Here is a 13464-nt window from a genome sequence, read left to right as displayed (position 1 = left end):
ATATTGCAGCATGAATTCGGAAAGTTGGTTTATTTTGAATTTTAATAAATTAAACGTTCACCAAAAAACTTTAGTGAGAAAAATTGAAAAAACGAACTACAAACAAATTAACGCCAAACATTAGGTAGAATTTATAGAATATTGTAAAAATTATGGTCTATTACCAACATATATATATATATATAAATATATATATATATATATATATATATATATATATATATATATTAAAATGTTTAATTAATTCGTCGTGTTCAATATAGTATGACCGGAACAAAAACATGAACAATTTCTTCTGTCATTTTTATCTTCGTGTCTTCCAATGTGAATGATTAGCATTGATGAATACTTTAAACAGTTATATATATTTTGTTTAATATTCAGTACAATTTTTCATACTTATATTTGTTGCTTTGTTGGATGTGCGTAGATATGACGCTCTCATAAATTTGTAAATTGGGTTTATTGATATTTTGAAATTTTTACACAACAGCTGAAAAACTGCACGAGTTGGTTTGTTGAACTCTTGAAAGATCCTTACGTTGGCACAAATCCAGCATGGTTCAAAGTCTTTGTGTACCTTGAAGTGTTTTTGCATTTGCCGTTTTTCTTGGCAGCTATGTATGCTTTTGCCAAAGGTTATTTTGTCCGAATTCATTAAAAAAAATATTTTAAATAAATTTATTTTAAGGTGGACGCCATTGGATTAAAATTCCGTCAATCATTTGGTCGGTTCAAGTCATCACAATGACATTGCAGATGGTCTACGTGATACTGAATGATGATTTCTCAAATTATAAGACGAAGGTTGTACCTGAAACTCTCGAAGAACGTTACCAGCTGGCTGGATGTTATCTATGTTTTGTCATAATTCCAATCTGTCTGCTAGTTTACATGCTTACTTCACAAAAGTACAATAATTTGGAAAGTTCAGCTTTTGTAAAAAAAGTTAAGAAAAACTAAATTATGTTTGAAACATCCATCCCATTTTTTTTTCTACCAAAGTTAAAATTTAGTGCAAACAACGTGTTCTGTCATTAAAAATAATATACTAATTAAATATTTAATTCAATTATTTTATTTATTTATCAAATTTTAATTAGTTTAGTTTGGCGGCGTGATAACGTAATGGTTAAGAGCCCCTGTCCTGCTCTTGCATTGGCCAGATTCGAATTGAAAAAGATCTCCGCCTATATGTGTAATGTGTGTATGCGTATTCGTATGCGCTGTGTGTGTTTGTCGTTGATGCCTCTGAAGCGAGTACACAAGAGAGATTGATCTTCAACCTTTATTTTGATATAGATAAATTTATGTTTTTTATTTAATGCCATTTCAAATTGACATTCATTCATTAAACAATAATTTGTGACATTGTAAAAACGTATATGTATTTTTCCACCAATTTTTGTGTTTTTAGAGCCATATCGCTAAATCTTTTGCTGAATGTTTAAAGGAAGGTTGAAACAATGTTGACATCGACTGCTTCAGCATTCATCGAGAATGTTACTCTAATCAGAGTAAATATCACTTTTAAAAGATGGTTTGCACTCATGATGTATAAGAAAATGACACTGCTTATCTACGTGCTTTCGATACTCTCTTTTATATTGGACAAACATATAATTTTCTAGATTTTGTTCAAAATTTAGTTAGCAAAATAAGCCGATGCAGTGCTCTGTTGTTACAATATTTTCGATTTCGACCTGGTAACTCGAAAATATATAGAAATTTAAAATATTAACAATTTCATGCGATGTTTACATTGGTTTCTGAGTTAACAATTCTAACATAAAAGATTTTTTTATGTTATAAAAGATTTTTTTAGGGTGCCAAACACTATCGCCATAAACATATCTTAATAAAATAGACCTTATGAAGCTATAACATTTTCTCATCTGAAGTATTTTTACCTTTTCAAGTTACTAGCATAAACGTTGCCGCTACTAAACGTTGCATGGAAAGTCGTTTTAGTTTTTTATAAAATGCCGAAAGCCGGATCCTTGATTGATTGTCAATAAAGTTGAATTTAAAAAATATTTTCAACTATGGATTGAGAAGAAAATTTTTATAAACTTTTTGAATCACGTGTTAACATTTTTTAAACTGTTGGCCGAATAATGCATCTTTATTTTTTAACTAAATGATAAAATGGGCTGGGTTTAAACATTAAACGCCAAATTGATGATTGTTCTCAGTGTTCTAAGTTTGGGAAAAACTTGGTTTGAAAAATTTGTTTATGGGCACACATGCACATTGGATCTGAATCCGTACGAATCTATTACGAAGATCTGGATCCAGATACCACAAATCTCGATATTTTGGATCCGTTTCATTCATAATATAGAGATGTAACTTGCACTATCGATAAGTCATACGTTCTACAACAGGTTTGTTCACTGATTTCTGATAAACAAACACAACTGCTTAAAAGGGAGACTTGTTAAACTTTTACTTCCAAGTCAACAGTAAAGTTAAAAAGTTGATGACCGGGGCGAGTTTTCAACAAAAAAGTCGATGACCGGAGAAGGAGAATTTCTTTTATGTTTACTCTTTGGAAGGTTTTGTATGCAGCTTTTATAGGTCAAAATAAAAGCTCCAATTTGAAAAACTTTAATAATGCATTTGATGTTAGTTATTACTATGACGCTCAGTTAGGACCATTTTTGCATGATGTGCTTTTTGCTTTATCCACTAGCAGTTCTTTGAACTTTTATTTGACAGCTATCGGCCTCTGTATATATTTCTGGCCCTGTTTACCACTGTATATGTTTTTGATTTCATGCTGAAAAACCTCATTTTAAATTGCCGATATGCAGTATTTATAATATTTCAATATCTTTGACAATAAAACAAAGTAATGTTAACAATTAAATTGTTTATAACAAAATCTATGCAAGAAATTGTTATGCTAAATGTTTAAATAATTAGGATTCATCAATAGCATCGCTTCTGCTTTTTCGCTTGTTTTATTATTACCACTGTCAAGATAAAAATCAGCGCATTCAATGGAATTGCTTTGATTGTTTGCTGTATTTATTTGTTTATCAATCATTCCATCTGAAGATCTTTTCAAATTTTCTGTCTGTTTTCTTTGCATTCTTCTTTGTTCAACATGCTTTCGCCAAACAACTTGAATAACTTTGGCGCAAAATATTTCTCTTTGTCGTTGTAGAGTAGTCGTAGAAGTTGAATAATTTTTTTTGCCAGAACCTTTTTTAACGTCACCCAATTCTCGAGCTGCATCCTTTAAAAATATTAAATTTCTAATATAAATTAAAATACATATGAAGCAAAACTAATTTATTGAGCATAAAATTATAAAAGAATTTTGATTGTCGACAAACTTTTGAAGTTCCTAAATAGTATTTTGTTAGAGCATCCAAAATATCAACGCAATGAACAAGATCGTTGTCACAAATTGGAATATCTAAATGAATTATAACAAAATAATTGGGAACAGGTATCCCAAGCGGTTCTTCCAAAGCATCTAAAAATTCTGACAGTTTATCAAATTTAATGTAGCCCGTAGCGTGTTCATCGAATTTTTCCCACGTTTCATAGTACATATCAATATCATCCTGGGTTAAACCGCGTTGAACGTCTTCTGTTGCCTGAGAAAAATTCTCGAGGATAACAGCAATGTACATGTTGATAATGACAAGGAAGCTGATTATGAGGTATGTCACCAAATAAGGAATAGCTAACTTGCTACCGTCATAACTATTTGCATTTGCATCTCTTGCATAAAAAAGTAATAAAACGATATTTAAAATGTGAACCAAAATTGCGAAGTGAAGCAGCTTACCCAGTGCAGTTAGTAGATTCGTTCATAAGAGCTTCTAAAACGCCATTCCAACCCGCTGAAGTAGCAATTTGAAAGAGAATTAACAGCCCATGATAAACAGTTTCAAAATTGAAAATATCGTCGATGCCGTATTTGTGTTCAACGTTCATGAAAAACGACATGCCAAACACTGCATAGATAAACATAATGAGAAATAGGAGGAGTCCTATATTAAACAAAGCTGGCAATGAAACAGCTAACGAAAACAGAAGAGTTCTAATTCCTTTAGCAGATTTCACGAGTCGTAATATTCTTCCAACCCTAAAAACTCTTATCACTCGAATTAATGTTGGTGAAACCAGATGCTTTTTCACAAACTTTAGCACTGCTAAACCTTGAATTGTTTTATGTAAATTTTAAATCACCGTTTGGGTCTCTGATTGATTTGATTATTTGTTAAAACGTACGCATATGATACAAATGTAAATAAATATGTAGACTAACATCAATTAACTCGCCAGGCACATACAGTATGCTTACACACACACGCACACACACACACACACACACACACACACATATATATATAAATATAGATATATACATATATATTTACATTTAAATATACAAATTAATATATATTTTTATAATTATATATATATATAATATATATATATTTATATCATTAATATATATATTCAATTCAATTCAATTTATTCAGCAAAAAGCACGGAGACAAAGAAGCTCAAACGAGCTTGTACGGCCACCCAACCCAAACCAAATAAAAATAACAACAAACATGAAAATAACATGAAAATAACAACATAAATGAAAATAAAATGGTATAGCTAGCCAATGAAAACAAGTTCAATTTAACCAAAAATGAGCAGAAATTACTTAACAAAAATGATCATCAAAATTTATCAAGTTAAACAAAACAATTGAATTCATATCAAAAGTTTTTCCTTATAAAATAACTTAAATAATTGAAATAATTAAATCATATCCTGTAAAAAAAAGTTGTTCTTAATTAAGTCAAAAATCGATTTTTTAAATAGCCCATAGTTAGATACTTGTAAAACTAAACACGGTAATTTTGACCACAGTTTTAAACTAAAGACAAAAACTGAAGAATAAAATAAAGCAGTACGAGGGACAATACTATTGTATAATGGAGTGTGCCGAGTTGTTCTTTTGCAATATTCAAAAGATTTAAGTAAATATGAACTAAATATAGCAAATTTCTTCTTAACTATAACATTAAACAAGAATATAACAATCTGAAAACGTACAGTATAGGAATAAACAACAAATTAGACAACGATAAATAAACTGAAACATGATCATATTTTTTCAGGTCATAATAAATACGAATAAAGAAGTATAAACATTCATCTGAAATAAAAATATGAGACTTAATGTAACGATCCAAAACTACAATAAAATAAGTGAAATAAGGATAAATAAGAGAGTAGTATAAATTAAGTAACACACATTTCGGTAAGATATATTTTAGTCTATAGATTATACCTAGATTTTTACACATGCTAATTGTGTGCTCTTTCCAACTTAGGTTGCTTGAGATTGTATCACCTAGAAAGACTATTTTGTCTAATCGACCCACCGAATTGTTATTGTAGAAAACAGAGAATGTTAGTAAATTGGTGACAATTTTAGGACCAAAAAGAATCGCATAAGTTTTTGATAAATTAATTTGCAGTTTATTATTTATCATCCACAAGTGAACGCTTGCGAGCTCTGAGTTAAGAATACATTCAACTTCACCTATGGAATCGCCAGCCGCCAAAATGGTAGTGTCATCCGCAAACATAACATACATACATACATATACTTAACAGCCTTAGTCGATCTGCATAGATTATTGATAAATATATTAAAAAACAGGGCTAAGTGTAGAACCCTGAAGCACTCCAGAAACAATAGGCAACAAGAAAGAATGATGTTTACATATTACAACATATTGAGATCGATTTGCAAGGTAACTTTGACACCATTTTAACAAAGTCCTCTAATCCTATAATGTGACATTTTCGTTAACAACTCATGATCGACAATGTCAAATGCTTTTTTATATCAATAAGCATACCAATGGTGTGTCGATTTAAATATATGTTACTACAAACATAAAGTGTTAAGTCTAAAATAGCAAGTTCGGTTGAATTCTCCTTTCTGAAACCGAACTGGCAAGAAGATGATTTTCAACAAAGACGACACCAATGATATAGGACGATAGTTGGATATCAAATCTGAAAAACATTTTTTGTGAACAAGAATAACCTTTGTAATTTTAAGACAGTTAGGCAAAATTCCTGTGATAAAAGATAAATTAATGCAATATGTTAGTGGCTTTACAACTGAATCAATTATGTTTTGAATGATGTAGTTAGAAATACCATCGTGGTCTGACGAATGTGAATTTTTTAATTTAGAAACAATTTTTAACACTTCAAGCTCAATGGTTTTACAGAAAAAGATGGACGAACATGTAGAAGGTGGCATAGAGCTAAGAAAATTACGATTATTGATTTCTAAAGCCGATACAACTCCGGAATTGATAAAATAATTACTAAATGTGTTAATGTGTTAGCAATCAAATTACCCGAATAAAAAATATCAATATCATGATATAAAGTATATATATAGATATAGTATATCTATTACCAACATATATATATATATATATATATATATATATATATATATATATATATATATATATATGTTCAACATGTTCATATGTTCATGTTCAACAGCTCGCCTCAGTGGTTGGTTCATAACTGTCGGTCACAAAAATACCCTTCCCTTAATTACCGCAGAATCAGAGAAGATTTAATCCTGGTCTATAGAATGCTTCACGGCATGGTGGACCCTGCGATTTGCCTTCAGTTGTGCGGTAGGGCTGATGTCAATACCAGGGGTCATCAGCTCAGATTGTGTACTCGGATGGCCAGAAAAGATTGCAGGAAATATTTTTTCTCGAATCGAGTTGTTAGCCTATGGAATGCATTGCCAGAAAATATTGTTAATGCTCCGTCATTGGCTATTTTTAAAACTAAACTAGACTTATTTTATGGTGACGCAAAATATTCTATATTTTAATTTCAGTTTGTCTTGTGCCTGATGTTTATTATAAATTATTTGCCAATGTACGTTACGTACCTGTAATAATCAATTTTCAGAATTTGCAATTTTTTCAAACATTGATAATTGTCTTAAACATTGACTCTTTAATTTTTATTGGAATTCGTTCTGATTTATTTTTGTTATGTTATTTTAGTTTTGGGCAAGGGGCTTTGCCCAAACCTTTTTTCTTATAATAATAAAAATCTGCAAAAGCTGCATTTGAAACAAATGCGAATGCAAAGCACATTAGAAGAATAACTTTTTAAAATTAAAAATTTGTCCGGTGTTGCATTTGATGAACTTTTGTCTGTACATTGTAGGTTGATAATTTGTTGTTTTCTTTTGACCATGTAAAAACCTAAATCATTTTGTCAGTAAAACCAATTGTTACTCTATACTAAAGTTTTTAAATTTTATTGGTTGTCTTAGACAATGTTTTCAAATTTAAATAAATAATTCTTATAAGAAATAAATAAAAATCAGCGAAAACATCAACTAAAAAAAAAAAACAGAAAATTTAAAAAACACTTCAAAGTGGTGTCCTAGCATACAAAAAGTGTGAAATGACAATGATGACGTACTATATGAATTCAACAGATGGAGGGATAACAAAATTATTATTTCCTACGCAAACACTTTGGATGGTACATTTTAGAAACTGTTCAAATAAATGGTCTAGTCTTGTTTAGCCTCAGTTTAATGATTTCCAACACCATATTCTTGATTTAATTTTTCAGCATTTTAACGATTTTTCCAACTATCATTAATTTATCAATAATTTACAGCATTCTAACTTCAATCATGTCAGTTGATTCAATACGTTCTGGTAGGATATGTAATCGTGTAGAGTCTATGGTTTTTACCAAAAAAAAAGTAATGGTTTCATTTACAATGGCAACAGTCGCTAGACGAAATTGACAAAATTTTTTGTAATAATTGCATATTTTCTTCTTCTAAAATTAAAAGATTAGCTCAAACTTATTAGGACTTCATTGCAGCTTCATTGTGTAGTTTTCATATCAGAACTACTCAGAAAAATCACATTGATTTGGATGTTGCTCTAATAAAACTGAACTGCCTCAGAACATTGAGATGTCTGTCTAAACATTAGAGATAATAAGGGTTGATTTAATTTAAATCTTTTGGATAAAGTTTTTGAATCATTTTATAAATTTTTTCAAATTATCCATAAAGGTTCATTCTATGAATGTTTTTGAATTATGTTTTATAATAACCAAAACTCCTAAAGCTTTCGTCATCGCATTAACGCCCAAAGGCATTTATTGCCTCCACGGCTTTTATTACCTTTAAGAGATGTATTTATATCTCCATTTTCACCTCAATATAAAAGTCCGACGTATTTTTAGATTTTGTTTAAGTTGTCTCAAACATGCATCAAAGCCACTCAAAAATGATGGCAAAAATTATCTCTAAATACACAATAAAGCCAAATACACAATACATTTTACAAATATATTATTTTTTATCATATAAAATAAACACGTACCAGTCGGATACATAAATTAAAAGCTAAATTAAACAAAATCTTTATGTAAATTAGTAACAATAAAATTATGTTAAATTTTGAACAAAACTACTGAGATTTACGGAAAATTCTTCGCGAGAAAAATCTTCCCAGAAAATTCTTCGCAAAAAATTCTTCGCCGAAAATTTTTTGAAGGAAAATTCTTCGCAAGAAAATTTTCCGTGGAAAATTCTTCGCCAGAACATTTTTCGCCAGGAAAAATTTATCGATAGATAATTAACATTTTTTCAGGTTGTATTGCGTGGTTGGGATGTTTTCATTGGTTCTGGGACAAAAACCCCCGAACAAATACCTTCTAGACAAAAACCCCATGGAAATAAACCTTCGGAGCAAAATACTTCCGGGCAAATACCCTCGGACGAAAACCCCTCGAAAAAACCCCACGAACAAAAACCCCCTTGACAAAAACCCCATGATCGAAAATCCTCCCGAAAAAATTCCGGACAAATATTCTTCAAACAAAATCCTCCTGTGCTTAAACACCTCAAGCAAAAAACTCCCATGACAAAAACTTTCTTACTATATACCTCATAGCCAAAAATTCTCGCAGACCAAAATTACTGGTGTAATACAACCCCAAAATGTTTCGGTTCTCTTTTTAATGTGCGCTTATATGTTGTTAGTTTTTCGGTATCTTCTTTAGTGTGCGATTTTTTGTTCGGGAGTTTATTGAACACAGGTTTGTTCGGGGTCTTTGTCTGGTCACCATTTTCATTCACAATTAAAAACTTTTGCGAGATTAACAATTGCTGTATTTTAAAAAAATTATTTGCCAAAATTTTATCGCTAGAAGATTAAAAATTTATTGGTTAATATTATGTTCATTTTAACTGACATTTCAAAAATGTTACTGTATTTTTAATAAATTTTAGTTTTAATACTTTTCTGTGATAAGCAAAAAAGGAAAAAGAAAGTTAGTGGACAATGGTCACACATACTTCAAGGATAGAGCTACAGATCAAAAAATTGTATGGAAATGCAGCGAATTTCAACGTACCCATTTCGAGCCCGAGCACATTCAGACGATATTAAAATTTTAAAACGGTTAGGTGAGTCATGTTGCAAATGTTGCAAGAATACAAGCAGCGAGGGTTGTCAATGTGATCAAAGGTGAGCCAAAAACAATGCAGAATGCCACTCATCAGATAATTAAGGATACATTTGTTGGTTTATCTCAACCTGTCGTTGATCAATTGCCTTCAATTATCACGTTAAAAATAACGGTTCGCGACGCTAGACGGAGAGTGAACCTTTCTCCAGAAAATCCAACTTTACTGGAAGAACTAAATATTCTTGCCGATTACAAAACTACACACGTTGGCGATCAATTTCTTTTGCACGATAGCGACGATGGTCCAAATCGAATTCTCATTTTTTCCAATCAAACAAATTTTCAACTTCTCACCAATTTGACAAATTAGTACGCTGATAGAATTTTCAAATCAGTGCCGCTATTGTTCAACCAACTACACACAATTCATGGTATTGATGGCGACCGTGTCATCCCTGCGGTTTTTGCACTATTACAATAAAAACGGAAAAAATTTATCGTCGTTTTCTCAATCAACTTTTTTGCTTACAGCCCAATTCGGTTCCAGCTTCGACTTTGAACTGTCAGCTATTAATGCTTTTGGTGACACGTTTCCAGCTACGAAACGAAAAGGCTTTTTTTTCCACTTCAGCCACTGTATTTGCCGTAACATTCAAGCTAATGGTTTTCAACGACGTTATGAAACAAATGCTGAATTGGCTCTAAAGATGCGGATGCTCTCGGCCCTTGCTTTTGTACACCAGGATGATGTTTTTGAAAAGTTTGAACAATATCTCGCCGGTGGAGACCGTCTAGCAAACAAAAGTGCTGTCGTGATACTGCCATATACATTCTAAAAATTGTGGAAAATTATGCGAATCAAAACATAATGGATTATTTACGAGAATTGGCTCATAATTTTATTTCTAAACTTTTTGTACATTATCATATTAATATTTTTGTTTCAAATAATTAAAATTTTGCATTGCGTACTGTTTTATTTTCTGAAGCAATAAACTTAAAAGAATTTGTTCATTTAATTAAATCGATAAAACAACAGCCTTATTATAGAGCACAAAACTGAAAATCCATTACAAAGAGTTTTCTTGCAAAGAATTTTACCTGCGAAGAATTTTCCGAACACCAACTATTTTTAGCAGCAAAATTTGTTAAAAATTGTGTGATAAGCAAAAAAATAAAAAATCGCCTACATTTGTCAACAAATTTAAACCCCCAGCAACAAATTTTCGGCTACGTCACTGGGACCAGTTCAGAAAAATTTTCGGCGCATGAAACAAAAAGTGGAATAAATGCAGAGACTAGCAAATTACTCTTCAAAAATTCTATGGTTTACTAAAGATCCAACTTCCTGTAAAATGATTGTAAAACGTCACAGTCCCTGATCTTCTGGTTAAAGGTGGCAGAACACAAAAATATTTAAATACGACACTTCGATATGAAAATGCATCCAATAAAGACAATAAAAATTTTCTTTTGAATTTTTTTTTCAAATTTGACTGCTACTAGTATTTTTAATGTATATGTGAGACATAATTTTTTCTACTTCTTTGTTACTAAAACGTCATTATATTGTTGACTTGCAATTTATAGCAAACAAAGAATAGAACATAATATACCAACAAACATGGAAGAAATCTTTATCAATAATTCAAATACATACAGTTTAATAGCTTTTATCATAAATACAAAATTGATTGACAGATTGTGAATGAAACAACAGGTACAGCCATATTAAGAACAAAAAAAATTAAGAGAAGACAACGTAAAGATAGCCAATTTGTGCTGAAACGCCGGAAATCTGCACAAAACAAAAAAAAAACAATTTATCGCTAATTTACTTATGAATGTACATGTATAACTAGTCTGTTTTCAACATATTAAAATAAAATGTATTAAGATGAGAATTTTGGGTGTGACAAAAATAGTTTTATAGAATTGCTAAAATTTTTCATCTAAAATTTGACCAGAGCTTGATTTTTTATTGAAACTCGCCAAAATCGAGACCTAGAACTATATTTCTGGTCGGCCTCGACTAGGAATAGGTTATTCAATAATTGGAACCAGTCTTTTATTTGATATAAATTCAATTTATTCAAGCATTCAGTTTACTAGCAGCAGATTTGATTTCCGTTAAAAACGCACTTCCGCTTCTTAAATGTCGCGTATTTTCACGCATGGGCTAAAAAGGAAGTTCGGCTTTTATTTGCCGCATTATCAAGTAACTGGTGTAAAAGATATTCAAGTACATTTTGCATTCTTGATTAAATAACAATTTTTAACTAAGTGAAATTTGAAAATTTAGTTTAATTTATTTGATGATCTTTTTCTGTTTTGTTAGAAGGATACTACATAAGATATATAGTAATAATTGACCGATTTTACAAATAGCATGAACATTTGTAAAAATTAAGATAGTGTGGTTGAAACGATCGTTACAAATATATTCTAGGCTGTGCAAAAAATGAAAACATTTCGTCACTAAATTTTGAATTATCAAGTAAATAACAACAAAGAAATATTAGTTCAAATTTTAATGCTTACCTAATATGGATACGATAACAACAGAAAAGTCGAACACGTTCCACGGATGTTTGAAATAATAAATTCTGAATGCTATTAATTTGAGCAGAAACTCCAAGGTGAAAATGGCCACAAATAACTGGTTGAAATAATCCAACAAATCTTCAAGCTCTTTTGGCTGGTTGTGGTGTTCAATCGCCATACAAAGCATGTTGAATACAATAACAAACATGATAGCCATGTCAAATTTGTCATTTGAAACAAGTTTAAAAAAATAAAGTTGACATTTCATCTGAAATTTAGTTTTTAATTAAATATAAACGAATATTACGTTTATTGAACAATCCTACTACTAAATTTAAATATTTTTTACATTAAAATGATAAATCATAATTTTGTGTTTTTTACTTTTATTTACTTTTAACTGTATACCATTCTATTTCTTTATTTTTATGGACCCAACAGTCTCCGAAATGTTTTTAAATCAACTAACATAATTTTGTAGACGTTTTATTTCAAAAAATAGTTAAAAATTATTTAATCATAATTTCTAACAAATTTTTCAAATTTGCAAAATAGAACCAAGATTTTTATAACTGGTATAGAATAGAACAGCGATGAAAGTTGGTAACAAGATGACTAATTTTGTTGAAATAAAGAAAGGTGTTAGGCAAAGCTGTGTATTCTCTCCAGACATGTACAATCTCTATAGATAGATTATCATGAGAAAGATAGAGGATCTACCTGAAATATCCATTGGAGACATGAATATAAACAATGTAAGATATGCTGATGATACAGCTTTTATAGAGTGGGAAAAACTGCAAACAATTGATTCCAAACTGGTTTTTGAAGTAAAAAAAAGGCTTGCAAATTAACATCAACAAAACAGAGTGCATGGTTATCAGTAAAACAAAACCGCCTTGATTTGCTCCATAATCATTAATGGTAAACAAGTGAAACAAGTTAACAGCTTCAATTATCTCGGAAGTCTGATTACCCCAGGTTGCAAATGTGATATGGATATCAAAAGAAAGATAGCTATGGCGAAAGATGCATAGGTACTCTAAAATGAAAAGCATCTTCACCTATAGTAAAATCAAAATATAACTGTTATAATGCTACATTATTCCTGTGCTAACTTACGGCTCTGAAGCATGGACAATTCCTAAAGAAATGGAAAATAAGATAAACGCAGCTGAGACGTTGTTTTTGAGAAGAGTTATGAAAATTAGTAAGACCTGTCATGCTTCGAATGAAGATGTATTAAAACAGTCAGGTTATGAAAAAAGAAAATTACTACAGATAATAACAGTTAAAGTTTTTTGGTCACATCATGCGGAAGAAAAAATGGAAAATCTAACAACTATTGGAAAGATTGCAGGGAAAAAAAGATCGGGTTCAACAATGAATAACATT

General features: G+C 30.5%; 2 protein-coding genes across 2 annotated transcripts in view; one reads left to right on the top strand and one right to left on the bottom strand.

The window, feature by feature from the left end:
- Nucleotides 1–475: 475 nt before the first annotated feature.
- Nucleotides 476–963, top strand: HELRODRAFT_89250 (hypothetical protein; the record flags this gene model as incomplete). The annotated part of the gene is made up of 2 exons (XM_009030468.1): nucleotides 476–638; nucleotides 692–963. Coding segments are annotated over 2 exons (435 nt in total), but the record flags the coding sequence as incomplete, so codon positions are not given.
- A 1945-nt stretch (nucleotides 964–2908) lies between these two features.
- The window catches only part of HELRODRAFT_89291 (hypothetical protein), a gene marked incomplete at both ends in the record, with an annotated part of 92635 nt that continues 82079 nt past the window's right edge, over nucleotides 2909–13464 (bottom strand). Inside the window, 4 exons of the mRNA XM_009030474.1 lie at nucleotides 2909–3244; nucleotides 3345–3738; nucleotides 3806–4178; nucleotides 12067–12337. Of these exons, the coding sequence (XP_009028722.1) occupies nucleotides 2909–3244; nucleotides 3345–3738; nucleotides 3806–4178; nucleotides 12067–12337 (1374 nt within the window). The remainder of the gene's footprint in view (nucleotides 3245–3344; nucleotides 3739–3805; nucleotides 4179–12066; nucleotides 12338–13464) is intronic.

This window comes from Helobdella robusta (assembly GCF_000326865.2).
Source record: "Helobdella robusta unplaced genomic scaffold HELROscaffold_69, whole genome shotgun sequence".
Lineage (NCBI taxonomy): Eukaryota > Metazoa > Annelida > Clitellata > Rhynchobdellida > Glossiphoniidae > Helobdella > Helobdella robusta.
Note: the sequence above shows the minus strand (reverse complement) of the source record. Positions and strands in the feature narration are given on the sequence as shown.